Below are 18744 nucleotides of genomic sequence, written 5' to 3' on the forward strand. Positions count from 1 at the left end.
AATTATTAATTTATCATGAAAATTACAAATCACAACTCGTAGCGTTTGATAAGTGACAGGACGCTGAAAATGTACCTGTAAAATGTAAAATGTCAAAACATTGATGAAAACAATCTGATGACGTCAAAAAACATCCGAAGACGTCATACTTAAAGACGTCACGAATTGTTTGTTTTTGGCACCATTCAAATTACTAGAATTCGATCCTTCATATCTCCCTTATTTATTAACAGATTTTAATAACAATAATACCGATCGGCTTGTAATTTTTTAGATTAATTTATGAACTTACAAAATAAAACCATGATAATTGCCCATTCTATGGTTGTCTTCTTTTTTTTTATGTTGAAAGTATTCTTGAATAAAATTCGAATTTTTTGCTTTATTGCGCTTACAAAACACATTGGCACAGTAGCATACTTTTGAATAAAACCTAGCTTTGTTTTTCAAATAAACATCGGCATCATAAAACATACTGAATGTTTAATATTCAAAACAGCGTATTATTTACTTACGGTTATTTTGATTACATTCATCAAAACATTCAGGTTTTTTATTGATATGAGAACGTACATGAGAAGTATTAAAATGTTTTACAGAAATAAAAACTTTTAATTAAAATATTAATTTTGAAAAAAAATTATCGCATCATTTAGATACTACACATACGGAAAGACGTTTATTTTTTCCAATAATGCAACAAAAAATACAAATATTTTACAAGTAATGTTCATTCTTCTTCAATTAAATTTCTGGGTTCAGTTTTATTTATTTCTTTATCACGATAAGTTTGATAAATACCTTGTATCAAAATAATCAACAATGCAGTTTTTATTTTATTTAAGGAGTCCTGCATAAACACTTGATGAACTATGTTCATTCCAATCATTTTGTGTATATGACCACTTACCGACCTTTTTTGTCTACTGGCTTCGAGACGTATTCGTCTCTTCAACCAATTCCATTAACATGCAAATCAATGTTATGTTGCTATGGGTACATCTCAAAACCAGTAGATACAGAAAAGTTGAATGGTAAACATTATTATTTATAAACACTTATTGAATCGTTTGACTAAAAAAATCATGCTAAAAATATCAATAATTCATGTTTATTTCATTTGGTAAAAAGTCAATATTTTATTTTATAGGAACAAACAGTCAACAATGATTTAATTACAAAATAAAAATAATGTTCAAAGACAGACCAGCAAAGTTTGTAAATAATAACATTAAATTAACTATGGTACATTCTTAAATGTGTACGTTATTTAATTATTGTATATTTAATTATGTGTGGATTTAAATTTGCAAAATTTATATTTTAAAAATTATTTCTGATTATCTCTTTTGCATTGTATTTTTTGAAATTTTATTATTTTTTACCCTTTTTTCTAGATTATTATTGTATTGCATCACATGTTATTATAATTTAATTATATTAATTTTACTATGTATTTTTATTTTTAATTATTATGACTTGACACGGGCAAAGCCTAAAAAGGTTTTATTGGTTCACTAATATTAAAACTAGTGTAATTCTGAATAAATAAATAAATATATTTGTAAGGGTGCGTGTTTGTGTATGTATTAGAGTTAGTGTTTAGGTGTGTTTATTGTGTATGTATCATTAAAAAGGAAATAAAAGTGTACTGTAGTCAGACATAATAAATCTTCATCTATTTCTAAATAAATTAAGTTAAATATAAATAAATTATATTAATTGAAGAAAAAAAATCTAATTTGAACAAAGACGATCGAAGAAAGAGATTTGACTATGCTATGTTGTACTTTCTAAATGTTTTTTTTCAGTATGTTTATTATTGTTGTTATCAATGTGTTAAAATAATGCAAACAACTCAAATATTTGGATCAAAAAAGTTATAATAAGAAATTCCTAACAAGAAACCTATAAAAGAATAACGTAAATGAGTTTTTTATTGTGTTTTGGAGCCTTTGTTTAGTTTTTATATATTGTAAACATAACTTGAGACCTCCGATTTCAATTAAGTGAATAACATGCGCACAAAATAAATATGAATAAATCGAGTCGAATCACCAAGAAAAAAAAATTAACGATTTAATGAAAAAATCGAAATATTTTGTGAACTTTGAAGTTATTTGTGTTTTCTACAAGTACACACTACATACGAGTATATCATACTGGCGGATGTTGTTTTCAATTTCTCTTTCAGGTTCGTCACGACGAATCTTATTGGCTAAGTGATAAGTTGAAATATTTTTTATCATTAAAACTTCCCGCACTATTTTGTAGAATACAATCAAATCAGTTTTTAAGCCTTCTCTTTTACGTGGCGCACAAACATCTCTGACACCTGGAACAAAAATTGAAAAAAGTTACCTTTAAATGTTGATCAAAAGATTATTTTTTGTCGTATGATTAATAGGTTGTTAAAATGTGCTGAAATTCAAAATTCAAATAGATTCATTTATTATTAGGATTTGAACAATTTTACCACACAATTGTACACAAATAAATAAGTTTAGAAATATAAATATAAAAACGAATTGGTTCGGTAGTTTTTTTTCAATTTTTTAAATTTTCATTTGTCAATAAACTGACTATCAAACTAAGAAAAGAAAAATGTAAATTTTAAATGTATCGTATTATCAGCGCTATGATTTATAAATTTATTTATTTTTTAAATTACTTCGGGTGAGATGTTTTAAGTTATTTTCCTCTTCTTCTCGATGAGTTCTGCTGATTCGTCAGTTGACTAACCGTAAATCAGTAATCTGTTAAAACTCCATTACGAAGAAAAAGTGACGTCATGCAAAGTAGTTTGTTTTTAATAAAATATTTTTATTATTTTCATCACATATTTTCAAGGAACTTTGCCGTACAATTTAATGATCTTTTTCATTATCGCGCGTAAAAATACATTTATTTGTTTCAAATTTTTTGTATAGCTTAACTTTCTTATTGCAAATGATACACATTTCTAAAAAGGTTTGCAACTGCTTTTGAGATATATTTAAAAGATGGATTATGTTTGTAATAATTACAATACGCGGTACTTACCAAAACTGTAGGAGGTAGAATCAAAGCAGATATTAAACAATCTGCAATATCATCCGGAACTAAATGACTGACACTCTTTACCTTTCCCCCTTCAAATGTTTTGAAACCACCAGCATCGAACAATCCTGTATCAACTATTCCAGGTGAAATGCTCTAAAAATAATAAAATAAATCAAAAACAGAAAACTTAGTTACGTATTTATAACTTTTTTGCAAACGTTTCTTATGTATAACTTATTACTGTTGCACTGTTTCTTTTTTATATTATCTAAGTATACTTTTATAACAGTTATTCCATTAATTAAATATTGAAATTATTCTCATATTTCTTCTTATAAAACCTTCCTCCGATAGACATGGGTACTCCAAAACTGAGTTATTCGGAGAAAAATGGTAAATAGTCGTTAAAACTATATTACAGCTCATTCCAATTTTTAGAATTTTTTCGGGGTACTTTAATCAATCTCATTTAAAAGTTAAAACATTAAAATTATTAAAATAATGATATGAGTAATCTTGAGAAGATAAAATTTTCATCTGAATGGCGCAATATGCGTTGTTTTTAGAAATCAAATGTAATTAGATATTAAAAAAAAACCTTTTTGAAATATAAACAAAGGCATTATCACTGATTCAGTGTTGCAAATCCATTCAGATTGGGTGTTAAAATGTAAAAATTATTTTGTAAAATCATGAAAATGAAATAGCTTTTGAATTATTTGAGGATACTTAAAACGGCAATAGCCGTCTAATTTAGCTATCTGCTAGTATTATTGTAATAACCTCAGAGAAATAACACGCTATTGTTCATAGAGCCCATACGAACAAAAACGTTCTATTATTATTAATCATAATATTAGATACAGTTTGCAGTAAAACAATCGGCCGTAGGTACTCAGGTCGAGAATTGCCAATTCGGTATTAATTTGTATTGTCAATTGTTTTTTAAAATAGGTTTTTTTAAATACAGTTTTAAATAAGTATAACTTCACTAAAATCAACAAATGGAATAATTGAAGAAATATGGATGTTCAAACATAGGCAAAATGGTGAATGTTACACAGTGTGTAAAGTGGCCACTTAAACCAGCCAATGACAGAAGCCTTGTAAATGCCTAGACTTCCATAATCCCTTATTTAATGTATTCTCCATCCCTGTTGTAATTTGCTAAATAAGTATCTTCAGTCATATTTTTATTATTGCAGTGTTATTCTTATTGTATTTTGATCTTTTTTATTTACTTTTATAATAAGGAAATTTCCGCTATGTTAATGAGCAAAGCTAAAGACAGTGACAAAACCACCGGTTATTCGTCTGTTGTTAAACCAAAAACCAATCCAAACATTTGCAACGCTTTTGTTATATGTAATAGATTGAAATATGAAACATCTCTATAAATAAGCAGCGCGTTATTACTCTGAGGTTATAATTGATAGATATTGCCTTACTGTCACTTTGATCATGCATCCCATAAACGCCATTTCTAGCCGTAATGTTTCGCTCAGGGATGTTACTCCAAATTTAGTGGCAGAATATAAACTGAAATTCATTTTATTGTTCACATATACTTGATGACCGCAGAGACTGAAAAAAAAAAGGTTTCAGAAATACAAACCCACAGTTAAAAAAATGTATTATTGTTTTAATAATATCGTTAAAAAAAATCATTTAGCTCGCACATTATAAAAAATATAAAAAAAACATTTATAAAGAAAGAAAAAATTGGATATCCAAAATTAAGATTTGGATAACTTATAAATGAAATGTATGCACATTGTTATTATTAAGACACACGTTAGACTATGTTTTTGCATGCGTTATTTAAAGACTCAAAATAAAAAATCAACTCAGAAATGACTTAAGTCGGTGTATTTTTTGCAATATTTTCGAACTGAAACATGTTGAAAGTATAATAGTTAATTTTAGACCTTTTAACATTTTTTTTATAAAACAACATATATTTTTAAAAAAAAAACCTTTAATGCCGAAAATAATGAATGTATGGTACAATGTATTTTAAACTTCGTGATATGTTTTTTATACGATTATGTCTGGTTGTGTTTTTTTTTTTTAAAGATATTATTATAGTACAGAAAATAGAACGAAAAACTAAATTAAGATTACTCAGTTGAAAAACAAGTTCTTAAGAGTACTGAACTATTTCATTCAACTAAAATATTTAGTTATTTGTTTTTGTTTTATTTTTAATCTTAAGGAATGTTGCTCATTTAAAAAAATGCTTTTTATCATTATGCTTCCAACAACATGTATAACAAAAGAATATTTTCCAAATTAAAATTTACCATTTAAAATTAATGGTGAAATGAAAATTGATAATGTATAAAGAATTACCATTTTTATTGTTTCAATCATAAAATACGCTTTAAAATTTGGGAGCAGAAACGAAAACAATTTAAATGAGGAAAAGTACCACTGGGTTACTATGTATTTTAGTGTTTTTTTAACAAATGCACTATTCTGATAATACTGGTGTAGTCAATTAGTTATTTTTCTTTCAGTGTTAACCACTTCATTTTTATTCTCAAAACACCCTCATGAGGAAATCATACGATTTTGTCATTTTAAAACAAATGTTTTTTTGAAGGCATAATTTTAAGTAGTAACAAAGAAAAATGTCCCAAAATTACTTGATTTAAAATGGTTGTACTTATTTTCAGAAACTCAAAATAAGAGTTTTGCTTCCGGAATTTTAATGTTGAATTAATTATCTTAAAATCATTAGAAAAAAAAAAGTTCAATACTTAGTTTTTACAGGGGTAGGCGCTCGAAGTTTTGATTACTTCACGCTGCTGTAGCAACTAAACGGCTAATGACAGTGTACTCATGTTTTGTGCCAGACACGTGCCAGTCTGTTATATTGGTAATAATTCTACCGAAACATATTGTTTCATGTCACAGTTAAAAAAAGTTATGAAATAGAATTCAAACCCAACAGTGTTATTACTCTGTATTTGGCTAGAAAATTACAACCAGCCATTATTAATGAGCTGCAATACTTATATGTGAACAAAATGTTTGTGTATCGGATCATTTCACGTTACAATAATACTGGTGGCATAAAAAAACGCCATGGAAGTGGACATTCAAAAACAGCAACATCGACAGAACTGTTTCGATAGGTGAAAGCCAGAATTCAACGTAATCTACGACAAAGCGCAGTTCAATTGACGAAAAATCTTGATGGGTCTAATAAGAGCATAAGACGCATATTAAAAAATAAAATACAATGAAAGTCCTACAAAACACAAAAAAGCAAGATTTATAACGCCTGCACAAAAGGCAATTCGCCTAGCAAGAGCAAAGATGTTAAAACACTTACACGTTGGTGGCGAGCTAGAAAATTTTGTCTTTTCTGTTAATTTTTTTTTTAACGTTCAGCGATATATAAACAAACAAAACGATCGCGTATGGTTATTTTATATTTTTATTATTTTTTTTTTAATAAAGGAGTTTCATATTTTTTGCCTTGCTTATTATGTACGGGGCTTATATTAACTGCAAAAGGTATGTTCCCTCTATTTTTTTAAATATAGTGTGAGAATCTGGTGGTGGAAACTCATACAGAAGAAGCTGGACGATTGACAGGCATGAGCAGATCTTCCGTTCCACTTTGAGAGCGTTCGGAATTTTGTGTCCTATTTTTATTTATTTCAACAATCACCTTTATTATTTTTACCATGTACGATATTACCTCATGCGCTAGTCCTTATGACTTATTACTGTTTCACCGCGTATGGTTACAGTACAAATTAAACGACAATTTAGACCAGCGAATTGCTCTGCAAAAGCAAGCGCCTGCATCAGTGATGGTTTGGGACGCGGTAACTTGCCACAGGACGCTTACCACTCGTTTTCATTGAACAGGGCGTAAAGTTAAATCAGCAATCTACCATAAAAAGATTTTGATCGATGAGTTGTTACCTTGGGCATGTAAAAAAAAATGGAAAAACTATTGGACGTTTTAACAAGATTTGGCACCATCCCATAAATCCCGTGAAACCCAACGTTTTTTACAAGAAAAAGTTCCCGGCTTCATTTCATCACAGCAGTGGCCTCCGTATTCCCCGGACTTAAACCAAATGAACTTTTCAATATCGGCCATTCTGGAGGTCAAAGTATTGGCTAAAAAATATGAGACCGTCGACGCCTTAAAGATTGCTTTTCGCCGAGGCTGGAACAAAATACCATCAGCCCACATTCGTGCAGCGTGTGAAGCCTTCTTGGACAGACTCGATGCTTTTATCCGCGCTAAAGGTGGCTACATCGAACAATAACATATTAAAAAATTATACTATATTCTGAAGTTTTTAAATAAATAAAATCAAAATCGACAAAATTACAGAATTTTTAATTAAATTTTTAAACACTTCGAGTGCCGGCCCCTGTATGTATATGAGAATCAAGATACCAAATTTTAGCCTAAATTTGAAATGAGTTTATTTAAAAATAAAAAAATCCTTAAAAAATTATTACTTCTATCCAATATATGTTTTTTTATTATTGTTGCGCGATTTAAAAAAAAACCTTCGTTTTAAAATTGCAAAATGGTATGATTTCCTCATTTTTCGTGCGTTTTACCCGTCCTCCTTCTTCTCTATAACTGATATGGTGTCCACGCGGCTTGACTGTGGGATCATCTCCTATCCACTATTAAATAAATTGATCAATTTTTATTAGGAACTTATTTTATTATTAATTATAATATTTTTTCTGTTAAGCGCACTGAACTAAGCCGTCAATAAATAAATAATTATTGGGTCCCGCGAAGTTGGCCACCATTTTTATATAATTGTAATTTTTCTGGCAAAGTAATCAGTAAATCTTTTGTAAAGTTACAAGTTACAATAAATCATAAAGAATTGGAAACAAATGTGAAACAGTGATCGAGGCTGATGCCTATTTATTTAACAAAAACATACATTTCCATTTCGATAAATGTTTCTACAGTATCTTTGTTTAAATAACGCCTGAGGAAACATATCCTTTCATTTCCTTAAACCTCCCTTCTTTTCCTCTCCCTTGATTCCCTTTTCCTATTTAATACTAATATCAATGTTTATTTATTTAATTTACGAATCTAATGAATAAATTAGTTTACACATTTATTGCCAGGGAATCTATATTAAACTAGTGAATAAGAAAAATAATATATTGAATTATAACACAATAACAAAAAAAAAACTAAAATTACCTTTGAATAAATGCATAGCTCATTAAATATGAGAATTTAATAAATTTGTTAAGAATACACAAACATAAATAACATGGTAAAATATAAAATAAAAAAAACATATATATTGTAATGTAATGCATAAGAATATAATTAGTTTGTGTACCAAATATATTCAGTTATATGTTTACTATTGAATTATTTATATAAACTTACTCTTATGATAGTTTTTTTGTAGTTTAATACCTTAATTTTTTCTCGTACCGTTTTAAAACTTAAACGAAATAAATATAGTTAAATGCAAATTTGCCGAAATAACAAATTATTTCAAGGAATTTAAATCATATTAACAAACTACTTAAACTTGTCTTGATAACGATTTGGGTGTATGGCAATCCGGATGACTGGAGTTTAGATAAACGGGGTTCTACTGTAACACATTTTATTTTGTCAGTTGGGTGAAGAAATTGCCATAAGGCAATAAGCCCGCTAATATACAAACATAAATATGTAGAGAAGTGCAATTAATATAAAATATTGTAATTTAAGTAGTGCACATAAAAATTCTGAGCAGATAAATATTATATTGATGTAAAATAATTACTCAAAATTAGTGAAATTAAACAAAGTATCTTTACCTGTTCATATTAAAGACATGACCATCAAAGTTTCGCTCTCTCATTGATTTGATTGCTTCTCTAGCAAATACAGCTGTACTTAGAAGATTAATGTTAAGAAGGTCTTTATACTCATCGGTTGTTGAGTCTAAGTAGAAAAATATATTTAGAATAAGTAAAGTTAAAAGCAGATCCAAAAGTAATGTTCAAACCCAGCCTTTAACAAATACAGCCATACTTCGAAGATTAATGTTAAGTTCTTTGTATTATATTTTTTTTGTTGACTGTTTCAATATATTGTATTCAAAATTTAACTTAATCATGTCAGATCTGTAATTTTCAATTGATGAAACTGTTTAACCGTTTCAAAATAACAATATATATAAAAAATAAGTTTCATTCTCTTTATTAAAGTACTAAAGAAATCATTTGAAAAATTTCGGTATTTGAAACAAAACTAATTTTCTTTGTAATTAATTGAGTCCTGAAACTGATAATAAATCAATAAAGTTCATGAAACAGCTTACAATCTATGTTTATTTATACAAATACTGTAATTTGAGTGAAATATACATAGAGCTTAGTTAAAATGTTATCATTTATAAGGAAAATAAAAATTCACTCCGAAAAAACAAATACCAGGGATAAAAAAAGAGACAAATATTAATTTATTTGATGTGCAAAATAACTCTGTCATTGCTTTTTTTTACTGTTTCGGTGCTGTAAAAAGCGTGTTTTTTTATAGTTTTAAGTAACATATTATAATTAATTACCCACCAAGTCCAAAGACTTCGTTTTTTTTCAAAGCTTTATTTTATTTAAATTCATTTTACATAAACAGTATTTATATGTTTACGTAATTAAGTTTTCTAATTTAAATATCATTTTTTAATTTTGCGCGTGCGAAAATTTATGTTATTAATTAAAAGATAAAATCGGCATTTAACATATGATAAATTGTTTTTTTATTCAAACTTTTATATAAGACCTATGTTAATGAATCACTATCGTAAAAATGTGACGAAGTATTTAGTTTTGAAAAAGAAACATTTTGTGTATTAAAAACAATAAAAGTGACACTGAAGACACGAAAATTTCACGTCTGCGTCGTTACCATATACAGATAACAAAATCAAAAATATGATAATTTCAACCGCTAAAAACCGACTAAAAATGTATAACGACCAGGCTAAAGTTAGTAAAGAGGCAACGACTAAATAAATTTTTCAATTTTTATACTTCTTCTTAGACCGGTTGGTATAATCATCAATGTTGTGAGTTTGTCCAAATAGTTGTAAACGAAGAGTGGATTTTATCCTCCATAGAGGAATTAATATTCAAAAACTATAGAAGAGATGAAGAACATTTTAGAAAATGATATATGAAAGTCTAACTGCTTATGACCTGTCATTGGCTAGTTTGAGTAGTATTATTATCGTTAATTATGTGTTCATAAAATATCCTTTGATCTCGAAAACCATATTTATTGGTTAATCTTTTCAGACCTAAATTGATTCCTGCGGATATAAACAATATATGCAAACAACATATGTGTCAAACTTAGGGAATTATTTGAAATAGTTAGACGTTATTTTTTTAATTAAGAATGGGTCTCAACACAGATATATTAAATATTCAGTGGGTCTCAAATCGATAATTTACTGTTTTTATTGTCTTTTAATATATATTTATTTATTAAAATTTGTCTTACATGTATAATAATAATTTGTAAGAATGATAGGAATTTGCTATAAAACAAAGAAATAAGCTTGAACCAAGTTGTCAAAGCTAAAAACAAACTTTTCGTTGTAATGCTGATTACCGTCGTATACAATTAAAAAATCCAGTATTTAAAATATAAACTCGCCGCTTTTGAATTTCGGTTGGCACGAAAGAAAAATAAAAATTCAAATTATTTTATATCTGAATACCCAGGCTAAATTTATTTGGTGCGTTGTTACAAATATTGATTGTAAGCAATTTTATTGAGCAATATTTCAATCTGTTTTCATTGGAGAAACGTAGAACTGAAATTGACCTTATATAAATTTTCACAATAATCAATGGTGTAAGTGATGTCCCATATCTGTTGCAATCAATTTCTCATATTCTCAACCGAGTCACCAGAAGTCAAAATTTGCTATTAATCGAATTTTCTAAGGCCAACTTTTGGTTTTATATCCCGATGCGATGTACAGAATATGTAAATTAGTCCATTCGTCACACAACTTGGAATTTTTCGGATAGATCTTCCGGCTGTTCGTAGATGTTTTCTCCATTAACACAATGTGGAATGAAGATGGATTGGCATGAGTTAGCTCGAAGTTTTTTATGTTGAGCATGTGTTCGAGTATATTGTATACCATTATTTTATTGCCCTAGTTTGTCTTTGCTGCATAGTTTTATGTTATTTTTACAACATTTTTGATTTAAAAAAAAAAAAATCGATAATGTCGCCACTTTGCTAATTAAATTGTTGATATGAATTGTCCATGTTAATTGTCTGTCTATTGTTAGTTCTAAGTATTTAACATGTTCAATTTCAGTTATATAAAAAAAACATTTGCTCAAGTATGAAGCCTATGTAAAAACTGAAATATGTTATACGCAACTACTATGGGGAGCAGGATATCAAAATGACATAAACAGACTACAAAGACAACTAAATAAAATATTAAAGTTAGAATATGACCTTCCCTATTAAACTGCAAGAAGAAAACTTTTTAAACAAACTAAGCAATTAAATGTAACTGAACTCTTTCAACTAGAATCATTAAAATTTTTCCATAAATTAGCCACTAATGTAATTGTAGACGAAGAACTAAAATTTGTAAAAAAATGTAGTCAACATGGACATAATTCGAGAATATCAGACAAATACCATGTGCAACTTTCTAAAACAAGACAAGGACAATCAAGAATAATAAACCAGGGACTGAAATTATACAATAAACAAACAGACAAAACTAAACAAAAGACTCAGACAAACTTTTCAAAAGATGTAAAAAATATTATTTTGAACAACAGAGTATGAATGAAAAATGTATATATTATTTTATGTAAAATGAATGTAGTAATCCGTAAGGGTTTAAAAATAATGTTTTAAATAAAAATATGATTGACTGGGCCGTATATGTAATGAATAAGGGATGTTAATGAAATCATAATGGTTTTAATTTTTACCGCAAATACGCTTGTCACTTCTCAGTACTCCGGCGTTGTTGACCATTACATGAATTCCCCCGTAGTTGGCTTTTATCTGATCAATAAGTCCTGGTATTCCATCAGCGTCGGATACATCAAATTTGACACCGTGAATGGAACCTTTGTCATTTGTCACCAGGGAAGACAGTTCCTTAAATAAAAAATAAAAACTGATGTTAGTAAACATTAACCGACTTATGTCTACGGTTTCAAGACGTACTCGTTTCTTCACCAGGACACTCACTAAAATACACATAACTTTCATTCAAATACTAAAATTCACTTTCCCCTGCATGGTCACAATAGTATCCATAGGTTTTTTATGGAAAAATACATAAATTACATGTAGTATTACAGAGGACGATGCAAACACAATCGCGTCCGAACATGCCCTAAAAATTAGTTAAATAATATTTAATGGTATGTTGGAGACTGAGAAAGTTGGGAATTAGATGTAGACATTAAAACTCGGTAAGTGGTTACGTACTAATATTTACCAACATTATTGAAAACGTTTGAACATTAAATTAATAATTTGAACACAAAATAATAATTATAACATTTAAAAAAATATTTTTTTCACTGTCATAAGCCTGAATAAAACGCGACTTCAAATAGTGGGGATCATAGAACAACGACGGATGTTAGAAAAATTCTAAATAAACTTTTTCTGCCTATTCACCTTAAATCAATTTCTTACCAGTCTACGAATGGAAATCAAATAACACTAAAAAATTGTTTCCTTAAATTATTTCTCGATAACCCTTGACCCAAGTAAGTTAATGTTAATTCATTCAATTCATATGCCAACACCTTAGATAAGAATAAAACCCCCCTGCTCTAAGTTTCACTGATTAATCTGTTTATTTTTTGTTTAGATTCGATGACATTGTGAACAATATTCTGTGTTTATTATATTAGTTTTATATCACCCGTCGATGGAAGGAGTGCTCTCCCGAAACTATAGTTGTGTTCTTGTAAAAGAATAAAATTGTGTAACACTGATAACAAAGTTTTATTTTCATAATAATTTAATATATAACAATTTGTTTTTTAAAGGGTCTCCCCGATATGTCTATTTTTGTTTTAATCATGTTCAACTAAATGTATTTTTATCAGATAATCTTTAATTGTATCCAACCCAGAATGAGTTTGCTAACTCATGGAAATACAATTATGTTTTGTACATTTTTGTATATTGAAATAAATAAATAAAATAATAACTTTCTTTTACATTTGATGTTAAAATATATAAATCAAGTCTTTTCCTTCCAGGTTTGAAAAAAAATATATGCAAAAATTAATTTTGGTATCAAATGGTAAACTTTTGAACTTATCAAATTGTGGCATAAATTGAAAAAAAAACCCTTTTCACGTAAAGTTGAAAAAATTACATGAGTCGTTTTTCTACCCCGAATTTCTAATCCCGAAGAAATGTAACGTAACTTGTATATTTGGAGCAGGAATAAAAGGAAAAATTCAAACATAAAAAACACAATTTGGTGAACTACTTGTAGCGCGTATTTACGTAGTAAAAACAAGCCATAACGCGCTATAACGCATTTCAATTGCGTTCATAATACCAGCCCAGATCTTACCAACGTTACCAACACATGCATAAAAAGTTTATTATGAACAATGATATTTATTTAAATCTTCGTATTACATAATAGTATGATATTAAACAGTATAAAGTAATTTTCTAAAAGGTCTTTAATGCAAAACGATAACCAATCGACGATTTTTATTTTATTGCATTTGAAGGTTAAGCTTATTATAACCATTGTTTGACTAACCATATTTTTTTTATTTTATCAAATACTCATTATAAATTTAATAAAGTGTAATATGAAGGTCTTTTGAACATAATTAACTGACCATATCAAAAGTACATTTTGAATAATCAGCTCACAAAAAATGTTATTACTTATTGAACTTGAAAATGGAGACGGACAAGTCGAAAGTCAGAATAAACAAAGTGAATGGAGAGGAAGCGAGTCCTGTTTGAGACATATTGGTGTGGCGTTCTATCTTCTCTGCCTACCTTTACGCGAAACGGCGTGATAGTTTGTTGGTTGTTGTTGATTCAGTTCAGTTTATTTGAGTGCCAGATAATGGCGTTTTTTATAATCAAATTGGTTCGTGACCAAACCATGTTCGTGGTTGTAAGTGCATTTCTATACTTGTAATTATTTATTTATACATTTCATATAGACGTCTAGAGAGCTTTTAAAAGTATGAGACGTTGATAAAATATATAAAGTTAGAAATAAAATATTGCACTTAGTAATTTTAAATTAATCAATTTTCCCAGTAAAAAAAACTAAGAAATCAAAGTGTTGCTATTCTAAAACACAGTTGTAAGCGGGTGGAAAAAAAAATAAGTCGATTATTAAATTATCATTTAAAAAAACACTTAACAGTTGTTTTTTGTATTGTAGCATACGTTATAATATTTGTTTATATAAATATACATACCACAATATATAAGAATTGAATATTCAAAAGTTTCACCTATTTATTATTTGATTAAAAATGTAATCTCTTGTGGTCCTTTGAATTAATATTAATTATACCTTTGATCATACCTAAAGGTCAATAATTCAATGCAAGCTACAATTTTGACAAATTATAACAAAAAATCAACAACACCCATAAATAAATAAAAAAACATACTAAAATAAATGATGCAAAACATCATCAACTTCTTAGACAATAAAATATTCACACACACATTTATATTCGTATTCAAAGACAAAACTCATTGTGAGGAAAGTATGTTCTAATGTCATATGCAGAAAATAACTAAGACGTGTAGACAGTAGAATGTATTTTCCTTATCTTGAGTTTTGTATCTGAATCTTCTTCTTTTTCGTTCCTCTGTTCTGGGGGTCGTAATCGTGGGTACTTTCCGCAACAATTCCATTAATAATGAGTCTCCACCCTTCACGGCTCCGCGCCCTCTCCACAGCTCTATATAGGGTCGCCCTTGGCAAAGTTTTCACCTGGTCGATCCTTCGAACTGCAGCTCTGACTCTACTTCTTTGCCCTGGCGCACTGCCCGTGATTATTAATTTCTATTATATATAAATAAATAATTTGTTGTGTTCGAAGAAATGCAGAATACGTTGGCAGCACATGGCCGATAGGCGAACTTTTGCGTGGAATTTCTCCAGTATAGAGATATTTGTTCTTCTGACTATCCATGTTCTGTCCACGTTTCTGCTCCATAAAATAATATTGGAAACACAAGCGTACGCACTATGCAAAATTTTGGTTTTCTTCGAGATGCCCCGATCTTGGAAGATTTTGGTTTGTCGAGGCATGGCGCTTTTGCGATAAGGATGGGTCTTTTAATTTCTGATGTGCACGCACAGTCTTCAGAGATGAATAAGTGTTAATTAACAAAATATTGCACTTTTTCGAGGTCTTGGACTCTATTTAATGGATGCAGCATATTAACTCTGTCAACGATCTGAAAACGGCCATAGAATTTCACCGTCCACACAAATCATATATGCACTTTAAACTTCTTCAAATGTCGTGTGAGCGATAAATGTGGTTATTGGTCTAGCATATAAATTAGGTTTAAGCGGTCACCCTGTTGTTAAATTTTTAAAAAAGAGGCCTGAGTTTAAAGCGATTTTTTCTACTGAAAATATTTAAAAAAAAATATTTTTCTAAAAAATATTTCCGTTATATTTGGGGTTTAGGCCGTGTCCATATGTACCAGAGTTCACACTATCTTCGCATACAGCCGATTTTTTTTTCTATCGCTCGCATATTCTTTACGTATCTTGGTCGCGTTGCTGAGATCAGGGTTTATATTTGTTACATTGGGAAGTTAACATTTATTTTCAATTGAATACTGCATTTACTTTGCAGCTCTGCAGATATCTGCGAAGATGTGCTTTGACTGTTTTTTTAGTAATATGTGTGTCGGAATTTAGTCCTTGCGACTAGAAGTAATACTTTTCTGTCTGAGTTTGGCCAGTATTTCTAATAGTTTGATTCTAAGAATCGTCCGCACCGCATTTCAAAACCACAGTTTTGTAGGATATTTCAGCTCTGGTAATAAGAAAAATAATAATGTTTTGTGATCTCTTACTTTCGCTTCAGTGGCGTGTTTTAAGCATTGTAATATGAAATGACGAATGTTTTAATGAAACGAAAAAAAAAATGCTCTTCTACACTGTTTAAACTATCTAAAATAGTAGATAGAACTGACCCGCAAAACATGTCAAATAAGTATTTTTAACAAACCACGCCCCTAATTGAAGATGGAGGAGGTAGCGAGTAAAAAAATACATAAAAATGTCACAAAATTCATAGGATTACAAAAATTCTAAAAACCGCAGTTCTTAAAGTCATAAATCAAGTATACAGAGGGTGCCTAATACATTACACCAATGCCGTATATTGGTAAAACATAGCTAATTTCCTCTTGTCAGCTGACGATTTAAAAAAATCTGATATCTGACTTCAAAAACGTTTCGAAATACCATTTAAAAAAAACTTCCTCATCATCATAATTCTCTTATTAGCATCACATGGATGGTCTATGGGGCACTGCTTGATTCTCCAATTGTAGAGAATCTCGCTCATTTTTGTTACATGGAAGGTAAGGTGGATTAGTATTACGCCTTAGGTGTCAGTCCTGGAACAATACAATATTGCACAGTAGAATCACTTTAAAAAAAAATTATTTCACGTGCACTCTGTCGGGAATAGTACCCAGGACTTCAAGCATGGTAGGCGAACGCGCCAACCCACTACCAGGCGGGCTTATCTCCGCCCGATTTAATTGTTCATGAGTAGTTAGTGGAAAACACCCTCGAAGGAGTCTGGTGCACACTTGACAATTTACCATCCGCTCAGCAATTTAATTATAAAAAAATACTGTTTAGAAATCTAAAAATAATATATTACTGCTGGACTATTTTTTGAATTATTGAACAAAAATTCTTACAGCACATAGGAATAAAACATAAAATAAAACAGGATAAAATGATAAGATAAAATATCCCACTTAGGCAAAGTCTGTGCAAGGCAAAATGATTTAATCAGTTCTATGTTACAGCCTACATAAAAAATACACAGCATAAATATTTTAATACAAGAAACAAAAAAAACTCATTTTAGTAGCAATTTGGCTTAACCTGTTGACTTTTTTCAAGTCTTTGATTTTAAAACATGTTTATAAAAACAGAGATAACAGTCAGTAGGTCTATTTTCAATGTTGCTGATTTGGGAAAGTACTGCTTACTAGATTTAAGGAACAAAAATATTTTTTAAAAAGTGATCCAGGTGCGTGTCATTCAGTTTCTATATTTGGTTTAGTTTTATTATTAATATAAGAATATTGAATTTTTCAGCGTCCAGCATATTAAGTTGTGACTGACCGAAACAAGATTTTTTGCCGAAACCGAATTTTATTTATATAAGTTAAAAGTCAATTTGTTAAACTTTATGAGTTTATTTTTAGCAATTTTGGGTTTATTGTTATGCTTTACATATAACTTATATGTAACAGTTGTTAAATGTACTTTAAATGAATAAAAACTTATAATCTATAGCAAAATTACAAAAAAAAACATAAACAAAAAAGATCTTCAACTCATGAGAACGAGCTATAATATGCACCTAAATACAGTTGAACGTACTCCGACACATCCCGACCGCAAATTTTGGATGAGCCAAAGTTTCGGCCAATTTTAGTCCGAAACTGGAACTTTGGTTGGTCACTAAAATTTGGATTTTTATTTGCGTTTAAGTTTTGTATTAGATTTTTTACATATAAATGAATACCTAATAGAACTTATGAAAGTTTAACGTTTCCGAAAACAGTATTTCAAACCACAATCTTAACACCGAAATTACCAAAATTATTGGTGTAAGTACTATTATGTTTTATTACGGTTCTACGATTTTTTTATAATATACACGAGTATACAGTTGACTTACATTAAACAAAAACTATCGTTAGTGTGTCAGGATGACTATGTATCAAACTTTCTAATATTAATATTAAGGATTGTTTGATAATGTACTAAAAAGACGTATCACGTCGTACTGTATAATCATGAATAGTATAAATATTGTACAAATTAATACAGTAATAATATTGTATTTTTAGACACCTTAGAAATAATTAAAATGAAATTTAACCAAATAACTATATTTATAATAAATAAACAATACCTGAATTTTATCAACTCGTCTTGCAACACCAATGACAACCATTCCAGCATTCGCCAACTTGACAGCAATAGCTGCGCCAATTCCCGAGCTGGCTCCTGTTACAACTGCTATTTTTCCTACCCAACGCTCCATTATTGTTATTTTTTTCACTAAATGATTAAGATGAAATCGTACAAAATTTTAACTGCTAACAATGATCAACTATCACTTTTGAAAAAATCGTAGAAGCTTTGTAATTTTGTTTAAATAACTACATGTACGAAAAACAATCAAACTATCTCTCAATCTAAGAAAAACACCGATTTCGTTAGTTACACGAATGTTTAAAATAAATGACTTATTTCCATTATATCTAATATTTAAAATCTTCTATTGATTACCGACTCATTACTCCGAGTACAAAATAACACTAACTAGAAATTGTATTGGGCAAATATATATATCTAAATGTATAGACGGCAATAATCACCTATATAAATTTATGTTCGT

At 29.1% G+C, this 18744-nt stretch overlaps 1 protein-coding gene across 2 annotated transcripts; it reads right to left on the reverse strand.

Annotated features, from left to right (window-relative positions):
- Positions 1–1851: 1851 nt before the first annotated feature.
- LOC148277471 (farnesol dehydrogenase-like) lies at positions 1852–18627 on the reverse strand. Of its 2 annotated transcripts, XM_088232840.1 has the most exons (6): positions 18256–18627; positions 12034–12205; positions 8872–8998; positions 4491–4626; positions 3043–3195; positions 1852–2335 (listed from the first exon to the last, which is right to left on the reverse strand). In XM_088232840.1, exons 1-6 carry the CDS (start codon positions 18385–18387, stop codon positions 2294–2296), a joined length of 762 nt encoding a protein of 253 aa, XP_088088966.1. In that variant the 5' UTR covers positions 18388–18627; the 3' UTR covers positions 1852–2293. The 2 variants fall into 2 exon arrangements, with proteins under 2 accessions (XP_088088966.1, XP_088088967.1); XM_088232841.1 differs by lacking the exons at positions 1852–2335; positions 3043–3195; positions 4491–4626 and adding an exon at positions 8542–8660.
- Between the last annotated feature and the right edge of the window lie 117 nt (positions 18628–18744).

The sequence above is a fragment of the Micrasema longulum genome, unplaced genomic scaffold, assembly GCF_059751315.1.
Source record: "Micrasema longulum isolate JH-2025_06_02 unplaced genomic scaffold, ASM5975131v1 h1tg001028l, whole genome shotgun sequence".
Lineage (NCBI taxonomy): Eukaryota > Metazoa > Arthropoda > Insecta > Trichoptera > Brachycentridae > Micrasema > Micrasema longulum.